At 45.0% G+C, this 11,303-nt stretch overlaps 1 protein-coding gene across 1 annotated transcript in view; it reads left to right on the top strand.

Annotated features, from left to right (window-relative positions):
* Positions 1 to 593: 593 nt before the first annotated feature.
* The window catches only part of sdr42e2 (short chain dehydrogenase/reductase family 42E, member 2), a gene marked incomplete at both ends in the record, with an annotated part of 25,661 nt that continues 14,951 nt past the window's right edge, over positions 594 to 11,303 (top strand). Inside the window, 6 exons of the mRNA XM_080523593.1 lie at positions 594 to 766; positions 895 to 965; positions 1,015 to 1,238; positions 2,810 to 2,905; positions 9,481 to 9,538; positions 10,311 to 10,429. Coding sequence (XP_080379719.1) covers positions 594 to 766; positions 895 to 965; positions 1,015 to 1,238; positions 2,810 to 2,905; positions 9,481 to 9,538; positions 10,311 to 10,429 — 741 coding nt within the window. The remainder of the gene's footprint in view (positions 767 to 894; positions 966 to 1,014; positions 1,239 to 2,809; positions 2,906 to 9,480; positions 9,539 to 10,310; positions 10,430 to 11,303) is intronic.

Here is an 11,303-nt window from a genome sequence, read left to right as displayed (position 1 = left end):
TCCTCCACCTGTCTGTCTGCTCCACCTGTCTGTCTCCTCCACCTGTCTGACTGCTCCACCTGTCTGTCTCCTCCACCTGTCCGTTGCGATGTTGATCACCGCTGTCAAAGATGTAAAATCGGTCGCAGAAGCTCTCCTTGTTTACGCTGTCCAATATCAACGTAACTCAGGCTATAATTATATATTAGGCTATCCTACTCAAGATGTAGTTGCATTTACGCACAGCCAATACGTGATGAACCGCGGAGCTCCACACAGGTGTCTCATGAATGCAACTAGACCTGTATTGCTTAACTCACAAAGTTTGCAAAACAGCAACATTATATATATATATGTGGGGATGACAAAAAAATCGTCGTGCAGACAATCACATAAATGATACGTTTATTTTGTCTACCATTTATCATTGTAAAATTCAGACGTTCAGATAGAGAGAGCTTCTGTGTACAGAAGAGAGAGAGAGAGAATCACCATAACGAGAAACCCAGTGGTTAAAAACGAAAACCCTCTATCCTACAGCCTGTGTCCCTTCTATCTCTCCAACAGCGTTCCCCTGAACCCCCTCACAGGACTCCGTTGGAAGAGGCCGTGGCATGGAGCTGTGTGGCTCCAGTATGAAGGAAGGCGGAGGGTCTGTGTGTCAGGTGGAGCACCTCCCCCTCCCCAGCGTCCCCTGCCCCAGCGGCCCCCGCCCCGACCCAGGCAGTGGGCTGTGCCGCCTGCAGGCCAACGGCCACCACAACCACCACCTCAACCACCAGCCCTGGTTGAACGCCCCAGCCCCAGCCCCATCCCCAGCCCCAACCCCATCCCCAACCCCATCCCCAGCCTCATCCCCAGCCTCATCCCCATCCCCAGCCCCATCCCCAGCCCCATCCCCAGCCCCATCCCCAGCCCCATCCCCAGCCCCATCCCCATCTCCAGCCACATCCCCATCCCCAGCTCCAGCCTCAGCCTTACCCCCAGTCCCATCCCCAGCCCCAGCCCCAGCCCCAGCTCCATCCCCAGCCCCAGCCCCAGCCCTGGCCCTGGCCCCAGCCCCCAAACACAGAGCCAGCGGGGCAGTAGGGGCCTGGAGCCGGAGAGGGGCGGGAGGGGGCAGGGTGCTGGTCACGGGGGGAGGAGGGTACCTGGGCTTCAGGCTGGGCCGAGCGCTGGCCAGCCAGGGGCTGTCGGTGGTCCTACTGGACCTGCACAAGCCTCCGCGGGACCCCCCGGACGGGGCCGTGTTCCACCAGGTGGGTGCCAGGACGACTGGAGGAGCGCCGGCTGCCCTCTGTGGTTCCTCTGTGGTCCTCTGTGGTCCTCTGTGGTCCTCTGTGGTCCTCTGTGTTCTTCTGTGGTCTTCTGTGTTCCTCTGTGGTCCTCTGTGTTCCTCTGTGGTCTTCTGTGGTCCTCTGTGGTCCTCTGTGGTCCTCTGTGTTCCTCTGTGTTCCTCTGTGTTACTCTGTGTTCCTCTGTGGTCCTCTGTGCTCCTCTGTGGTCTTCTGTGTTCCTCTGTGTTCCTCTGTGGTCCTCTGTGGTCTTCTGTGTTCCTCTGTGGTCTTCTGTGTTCCTCTGTGGTCCTCTGTGTTCCTCTGTGGTCCTCTGTGGTCTTCTGTGTTCCTCTGTGTTCCTTTGTCCTCTCTGGTCCTCTGTGGTTCTCTGTGGTCCTCTGTGTTACTCTGTGGTCCTCTGTGGTCCTATGGGGTCCTTTGTGGTCTTCTGTGGTCTTCTGTGTTCCTCTGTGTTCCTCTGTGTTCCTCTGTGGTCCTCTGTGGTCCTCTGTGTTCTTCTGTGGTCTTCTGTGTTCCTCTGTGGTCCTTTGTGTTCCTCTGTGGTCCTCTGTGGTCCTCTGTCGTCTGTGGTCCTCTGTGGTCCTCCTAAAGACCTCTTCGACGCTGTGTTTTTTCCCCTCTCTAATTTAATTGGCGTGAAAATCTCTCTCACCCAGTTTGTTGTGTTGTAATTAACTGCTAAATACAAAAGTAAAGGCACAAACTTGACAGATACTGCCCCCTGTCAGTGTTCAGTGATTTTATTATCAGTTGTCAAAAAAAGACAATTTTTTTACACCCTATGCGGTGGGTATAGTCTTCCTTCATATAGCCTATGTGACAGCAGCAGCTAGTGAAACCAGGAACAAGTCGACAACCAATCCAAAAAAAGTTCTGACTTTTATTCAGAAAAATGTAAATAAATGTCAACGTTGTTGAAAATCAATGACACACTCGCTAGTCAAGCCAAAATATTGCAATGCAATGGATTCGGTGAGTAATCCCCACTACTCTAGTGTACTAGAGGACTAGGTTTAACTAACTTGGCTTGAAATTTGTTTAACATTTTCCGAATAAAAGTCAGAACATTTTGATTGGTTGCCACCTTTCACCAGCTGCTGTCACATATCCTACTGCTGCAGTCGGCTCTTGTGGTGTTGTGCGGTGCAGACCTACTAACCCTCTACCTGAGAACACCAGGTGTGGACCAGGCCTAAGCAGGCGGGGGAGGGGGGGGCCTTATTCAGGTTTCTGTCTCTGTGACTCCCTCCTTATCTTAATGGTGCTCACCCATCAGGGTGTAATCAGCATGTGTGCATACACACATACCGCACATTATGTTCAAGGCAAGCTGACAACAACGATTTGTCCACCCTCCGCTGTCATTGTAATAAGTCATATTGTGTTTCAGACGGTATCCTCCCTCGTTGAGCCTGTTTCCTTCCACTCATCAATCATGCTGAGCTGACTGCCGCCCTGCAGCTCAGCACAGCTCAGCTCAGCTCGCTACGGCCTGGAGTCTCTTGGCTGATTTGGCTTTCATCTCTTTACAGGGTGACATTCGAGACTACGAGTCCCTGCATAAAGTGTGCGAGGGCGTCGACTGTGTGTTCCACACCGCCTCCTACGGCATGTCAGGTCCAGAACAGGTGAGGTAACATCCCAGCTCTTTACTGAGGTGGACAAACTTGTTAGGGTCTGTTATTTCTCAGTTAAACCTCCTGTTTCTCTGATATCTATTAAACCTCCTGTTTCTCTGATATCTATTAAACCTCCTGTTTCTCTGATATCTATTAAACCTCCTGTTTCTCTGATATCTATTAAACCTCCTGTTTCTCTGATATCTATTAAACCTCCTGTTTCTCTGATATTTATTAAACCTCCTGTTTCTCTGATATCTATTAAACCTCCTGTTTCTCTGATATCTATTAAACCTCCTGTTTCTCTGATATCTATTAAACCTCCTGTTTCTCTGGTATCTATTAAACCTCCTGTTTCTCTGATATTTATTAAACCTCCTGTTTCTCTGATATCTATTAAACCTCCTGTTTCTCTGATATCTATTAAACCTCCTGTTTCTCTGATATCTATTAAACCTCCTGTTTCTCTGATATCTATTAAACCTCCTGTTTCTCTGATATCTATTAAACCTCCTCCTGTTTCTCTGATATCTATTAAACCTCCTGTTTCTCTGATATCTATTAAACCTCCTGTTTCTCTGATATCTATTAAACCTCCTGTGTCTCTGATATCTATTAAACCTCCTGTTTCTCTGATATCTATTAAACCTCCTGTTTCTCTGATATCTATTAAACCTCCTGTTTCTCTGATATCTATTAAACCTCCTGTTTCTCTGATATCTATTAAACCTCCTGTTTCTCTGATATCTATTAAACCTCCTGTTTCTCTGATATCTATTAAACCTCCTGTTTCTCTGATATCTATTAAACCTCCTGTTTCTCTGGTATCTATTAAACCTCCTGTTTCTCTGGTATCTATTAAACCTCCTGTTTCTCTGGTATCTATTAAACCTCCTGTTTCTCTGGTATCTATTAAACCTCCTGTTTCTCTGGTATCTATTATTATTTCAGCTGTAGTTGGGGGCCTTAGTTAGGGCTATATGAGGCTATGTTCGTGCAAATGTGTGCAAAAGCACCAAATGTGGCCCAAATGTAGCTAAGAGTATGCTCTAATGATTTAGCCAGGGCGCCCGAGCCAACTACCACCGGGAACGGGGTCAAGAACTAAAGTAGGAAATGGCAGAACTCCTATTCCAAAGGACAACTGGAACAACAACTTCCTGAAGAATGAAGAGAACAAAACAGAACTATTTGGACTTCTATTATTCTACTATTCTATTTGGAGCCTCACCAAACATGACATGCAGGGTAAACTCCTCCTTTCTACCCAGAAGGATGTTGTACTCTCCAACAGACCTGAATAGGACATATCTGCGCTTCGGCCTTGGAACCATCCTGAAGCAGACACTAGAATGGTTCTGCACATGGCACAGGCTGGGGCCAATGGCCATAAAAAGGCATTTGTCCGTACGGTTGACAGCAATGTTGTGAATCTTGCAATCCGCTTCTTCGACACACAAGGCCTCACAGAGCTCTGGATTGGCTCCAGGCCCCTTGCATGCGGAAAGAACTACCGGGACATTCCTGTTCACGAGATCTGCAATGCTCTTGGTCCCAAGAAGTCACTGGCCTTACCTCTCTTCCAACAGCATGCGACACAGCATCAGCCTTCCCGGGCTATGGGATAAAGAAGTGCATGGGCAGCTTGGGAGGCAACACCAGATCTGACAGAAACCCTGGTCACCTTCACCTTGGAGCCTGAACAGATCAACGCAGATGTCCATGTCTGAAGACTGGAGCGTATGGTCATCATCATGTACAGCCAGAGCTGTGGCTCCAAGCCGAGTAGATGAAGCCAGACTTCATCGGATTTTCTCAAACAGTACCAAGTCCCTTGAGAACCTGAGAACATGCCTCCCACCTAAGCTGCACTGATTGAGCATGTCAAAAGGGCACTGCTGCAGGCCAGCTTCTACTGGAACCAGGCAACCTCTGTCCAGCTGTTCAGTACTGGTACTGGGGCTGGTACTGGGGCTGGTACTGGGGCTGGTACTGGGGCTGGTACTGGGGCTGGTACTGCGACTCCACGACCAAGACTTGGGAACCTTACTGGACTCATCTTGCAGATGCCAGTAAAGCCTGCACCATTCTCCTCCACTGCAGCCGCAAAAAGTCATGTAGAGGGCGCTGCAAATGCTGTAAAGCTGGAGTCCATTGCACCTCAATATGTGGATGCGAGGGTGCCTGTACCAACAATGAGGGTCACGACGACAATGAGTGATCTGGTTGTGTGATCCTATAGTTTATTTGACAATATAAATATTTCCTGGCAATTAATGTGTATAATTCTGATTATGATATAATTATATTGTTGACACCTTTGGTCAATATTGATAGCATTTCTCTTTTATAGACTGAAAAAGAAAGATAAAAGTTATGATAAAACTCACTTTCGGGTAGTTGCCATCTTGGAAATATGCAAATTAGGGGTCCAGACACACCCAGTCATAAATATAAGCATTCCAATGTGTTTCTAATAGTCAAAAAACATAAAATAGACACCAGGTTTGAATTTCTAGTTCATTTGGTTCAAAAGTTATAGCCAAAACCTTTTTCGGAGGGCGGCCATATTGATTTGGCCGCCATGGCGACCCCGGTGGTCGTTGGCTCGGGCGCCCTGGCTAAATCATTAGAGCATACTCTGAGCTACATCTGGGCCAAATTTGGTGCTTTTGCACAAATTTGCACGAAAAAATCACTTAAGCATTTAACTCACCAACTGCCAAAGAATTCCGGAACACTCACCACCTAGAGAGTGTTCCAGATGTTTTATGTAGTGTTTACCTAGCAACAACACTTTGATTGGCTAAAAAATAAAGCATCATGTATGGATCTATAAAATAAAGCATAGATGTATGGATCTATAAAATAAAGCATAGATGTATGGATCTACAAAATAAAACATAGATGTATGGATCTATAAAATAAAACATAGAATGAATGAATGAATGAATGGTCTTTATTGTCATTGCTATAGTACAGGTACCAAACAACGAAATTTAGGAGGGGTGGCTCCCCTGGTGCTAGGAAAGAGAAAAAAACTAAAAAAGAAAAAACACAACAAGGGAAGGAGCTGGTTTACATAAATAAAGGCTATGTACACTATCCACTATACTATACTGTACAGATAGACGACTAGGGTTGTCATATTGCACATAGTGTTATTGCACATTCATTTAAAGTGTCGCAGTTTGCAGGCTTGAAATGTACATATTTGTGCCTCAGCACTACACCTGATTTTTTCAGTCCAGCAGCTGCCATCAATCCGTCCAGACTGTCCAGGGCCCAGAACCTAGGTCTTTGCTGTGTTCAGGGCCTGGATGGCCCTGGGGTAGAAGCTGTGCTTCAGTCTGTTTGTCCTTGCGGCCATGGTCCTGTACCGCCTTTTCGAGGGCAGCCGGGCAGCATAGATGTATGGATCTATAAAATAAAGCATAGATGTATGGATCTATAAAATAAAGCATAGATGTATGGATCTATAAAATAAAGCATAGATGTATGGATCTATAAAATAAAGCATAGATGTATGGATCTATAAAATAAAGCATAGATGTATGGATCTATAAAATAAAGCATAGATGTATGGATTCATAAAATAAAGCATAGATGTATGGATTTCTGGTGAATAAAGTCACCCGTAGCACTCTACAATGTTGACAGTTTATTCACCCTCAGCACTAAATGAGTTAATAAGCATACAATATACGACACCCAGGAATGATGGTAAACACAGAGAGAAAGCAGACAGGAGAAATGTCATCAATGTAAAGAATGACTCGTGCACGTGTCCCATAAGCCCCTGTGAAATGGGCAGAATGTTGTTGAGTAAACCTCGCCATGCAACTAAATACACTGAACAAAAATATAACGCAACACTTTTGTTTTTGCTCCAATTTTTCACAAGGTGAAATCAAGGACCTAAGACCTTTTCTATGTACACAAAGGGCCTATTTCTCTATAAAAAAAAGCAAAAGCAAAAGTGTATATATTTTTGTTCCGTGTATGTTCACAACATTTTAACAGCACAACAGAAATTCTAATGGGTTAGGGTTTAAATCTGAATTTTATTCTAATTCTATTAATTCTCTTAATTCTAATGGAATTCTAATTCTAATGGAGTGGACATAGATTGCTCTTTAAAGGGGCAATCTGAGATTCAAACAACAACAAAGCGCTTCACCCTCCCCCTTTTTTTTGTTAAACAAGCTAAGGGACGGGGCTGGAGAAATGCAACCTCTCTCAGATTCATAGATGGAGTCATCCACGAGATCAACGTTATAGTTCTAACCTTGTTATACAGCTATACAGTGTTGGCTTACAATTAATTAATTACATTGTAATTACATTGTTTATAAACAATAGAGTAAAAACGAGGTACTGATGGGGTAAGACAGTGGAACTAAACTCATAAGGCTTCTATAGATTATGCTCAAGAACCAACCAAGGCCATATTATCATTCAATACATCACTAATTTGAAAAGTAAAACTAATTATGTATAAGTCCCAGATTGCCCTGTCAGCTGGCTTTGTGCATGTCTTTAACTCTGGCACACCAACGGCATAGAACATGGCGGTTTAAATCTCTTCTTCATTAGCCTAATCCCCTTTTTATTAGGCCTGTTATTCACACATTCACAATAGGCTTAATGAGCAGTACTCCCTATAGCCCAGCCATGCTACGCTAATTGCATACCATCTATTCGGTTGTTAAGTCTGACGTCAAACGTGACGTTGAGCAATTTCCGGGTCCAAACCCGAAATTCCCTGCACCAGAGTACCAGAGTACTACAGCGGTAGAATGACAGTTCAATCGTTTTTTTAGACTCAGATCTATTCATACAACAAGGGACACAGCAGCACTTTCCTGTTTTCCCCATATTTGTCAGCGTCTTTGAGCCTCGGAAAAGCGCTATATAAATATAATGAATTATTATTATTACTGCGGCATTTCGAAGACAGCGCCTCAGCCAACGTTGGACCCGGAAACAGTTAACAACCGAATTGCATACCATCTATTCCACAACAGAAACAGCTTAGTAACTCTGCTAACACACGGCTAGTTCCAGTCTCTCCTCCACCCCCGGTCCTCAGTCCAGCTTCCTGGGTTATGTTATTTACATTTTAGTCATTTATCAGATACTTTATTCCAAAGCGACTTACTTAGTCAAATACATTTGACTAAGTAAGTACGTGAATCATCTATCCACCAGTCGTAGCAGGAGAAAGTCATCTATGCTCAGGCCTGGGACCGTTGGCAGTTGTTGTGCTAGAAGAAAGATGTTTTGTTTTATTTTATGCCATCAGTTCATAGTGTACCTTACTGCAGTCATCTCATAGTGTACCTTACTGTAATCATCAGTTCATAGTGTACCTTACTGCAGTCACCTCATAGTGTACCTTACTGTAATCATCAGTTCATAGTGTACCTTACTGTAATCAGTTCATAGTGTACCTTACTGTAATCAGTTCATAGTGTACCTGTATGTGGTGTACCTTACTGCAGTCATCTCATAGTGTACCTTACTGCAATCATCAGTTCATAGTGTACCTTACTGTAATCAGTTCATAGTGTACCTGTATGTGGTGTAACTTACTGCAGTCATCTCACAGTGTACCTTACTGCAGTCATCTCATAGTGTACCTTACTGTAATCAGTTCATAGTGTACCTTACTGCAGTCATCTCATAGTGTACCTTACTGTAATCAGTTCATAGTGTACCTTACTGTAATCAGTTCATAGTGTACCTTACTGTAATCAGTTCATAGTGTACCTTATTGCAGTCATCTCATAGTGTACCTTACTGCAGTCATCTCATAGTGTACCTTACTGTAGTCAGTTCCTAGTGTACCTGTATGTGGTGTACCTTACTGCAGTCATCAGTTCCTAGTGTACCTGTATGTGGTGTACCTTACTGCAGTCATCTCAGGCAGAGAGGATGAGGACAGAGAGAGATAAGACACAGTGCAGTCATGAAGCTCATCAGCGATGTGAACAGACAAGTTTCTCTTGCTCTTCAGGCCTCCTGTTCTCCACCTACCCCTTTAAAAAAACAACCATAAGAAAACATCATTTATAGATCAGCTTTCATATGATTTTCAAAGTCATGACATTTTAATAGCGTTGTCTGCATCATCTGTAGATATTTTTTGGTGTAATGTGTTTTTTCTTCCTGATCATTTCAAATGATTTTTATTCAATTCTGTTAGAAATGTAATTATTTTGATCCGTTCTCTTTTACCTATTCCCACATATAAAATAACACTCAACATAATACACATACATAATGTATCTGATAAGTGAAGTTACATTACTGTAGGCAGTCACTGCTTCAGCTGTGCGACTGCGAGAGCGTCGCGTGGGCAATAGATCACCAACTCCAAACCACGGGTACTACATTAACCCCCAGTGGAGTACCGGTGGTTTGGAGTTGGTGATCGATCGCCTACGCGATGCTCTCACAGTCTCACAATGTCAGCTCTGCTCCCTTCCCTGATATCATTCCAAAGGGAGCAGCAGAGCTAATATTATCATTAGCTAACGTTATCTCTAAACCTTGAACCCCCTCTGTGTGCCCCCCCCCAGCTGAGGAAAGACCTGGTGGAGTCTGTCAACGTGGGTGGAACCAACAACGTCATCAACGGTATGGAGCCATCACACCTCCGCCTGTCACACTCCTCAGCCTGCCTTGCACAGACATTCACATCGTTCTTAAGGCTCCACGCATTCCTTTGTTGTTTTTCTATGACATGAACATTCTACTCTCTATATAATAATAATAATAATAATAATAATAATAATAATAATAATAATAATAATAATAATAATAATAAAATATGCCATTTAGCTGACGCTTTTATCCAAAGCGACTTACATTGACCTCTAGGCTACCTGCCTCTCTGACCTCTAACCTCTAGGCTACCTGCCTCTCTGACCTCTAACCTCTAGGCTACCTGCCTCTCTAACCTCTAGGCTACCTGCCTCTCTAACCTCTAGGCTACCTGCCTCTCTAACCTCTAGGCTACCTGCCTCTCTAACCTCTAGGCTACCTGCCTCTCTAACCCCTAGGCTACCTGCCTCTCTAACCTCTAGGCTACCTGCCTCTCTAACCTCTAGGCTACCTGCCTCTCTAACCTCTAGGCTACCTGCCTCTCTAACCTCTAGGCTACCTGCCTCTCTAACCTCTAGGCTACCTGCCTCTCTAACCTCTAGGCTACCTGCCTCTCTAACCTCTAGGCTACCTGCCTCTCTGACCTCTAGGCTACCTGCCTCTCTGACCTCTAACCTCTAGGCTACCTGCCTCTCTAACCTCTAGGCTCCCTGCCTCTCTGACCTCTAGGCTCCCTGCCTCTCTGACCTCTAACCTCTAGGCTACCTGCCTCTCTGACCTCTGACCTCTGTGTGTGTGTCTGCAGTGTGTGTGGCGCGGGGCGTGTCCCGGCTGGTCTACACCAGCACCGTCAACGTGGCTTTTGCCGGCAAACCCATAGAGGAGGGAGACGAGGACTCAGTGCCCTGCGTGCCCCTGGACATGGTGAGGATGTGTGTGTGTGTGTGTGTACGTGTGTGTATGTGTGTGTGTGTGTGTGTGTGTCTGAATGAATGGGTGTGTGTGTGTGTGTGTCTGAATGAATATGTGTGTGTGTGAGTGCGTGTGTCTGAATGAATGTGTGTGTGTGTGTGTGTGTGTGTGTGTGTGTGTGTGTGTGTGTGCGCGCGCGTGTGTCTGAGTGAATATCTGTGAGTGTGCGTGTGTGTGTGTCTGAATGAATGTGTGTGTGTGTGTGTGTGTGTGCGCGCATGTGTCTGAGTGAATATCTGTGAGTGTGCGTGTGTGTGTGTCTGAATGAATGTGTGTGTGTGTGTGCGCGTGTGTCTGAGTGAATATCTGTGAGTGTGCGTGTGTGTGTGTCTGAATGAATGTGTGTTTGTGTGTGTGTGTGCACGTGTGTGTCTGAGTGAATATCTGTGAGTGTGCGTGTGTGTGTGTGTGTGTGTGTCTGAATGAATGTGTGTGTGTGTGTGTGTGTTTGATTAAAGCGTGATAATTTTCTCTTACAGAAAACAGTCATATAAAAGTGCTTCGAAAACTCCAAATATGTGCTGTATAATACGTTCTGTATCCCGCTTTCGCGAGGCAAACGTTATCTATCCAACTCGAGTGCTGCTTACAACACGCGCCATACGCTTTCTGTGTAGGTTCAAAGAAGCATCTACAGTCACATTCTTACTGTAATGTTAATTATAAGACATATAATACAAGTCAGAAACACGTTTTTTGGTATGTAGCCGTGTCGTTTCCAGTAGAATGTGTTTTCTGTGGAGGGAAGGGCCCTGGTGTAAACAGCTAAATTCAGCGTGGTGATGAGTAGTGTTCATGCCATCACATTCCTGCTGACAATAGCCTC

This window comes from Nansenia antarctica, assembly GCF_963989245.1.
Source record: "Nansenia antarctica genome assembly, chromosome: 2".
In the NCBI taxonomy this organism is placed as follows: Eukaryota; Metazoa; Chordata; class Actinopteri; order Argentiniformes; family Microstomatidae; genus Nansenia; species Nansenia antarctica.
The sequence above is the reverse complement of the archived record's forward strand: the minus strand, read 5'-3'. Positions and strand labels throughout refer to the sequence as shown.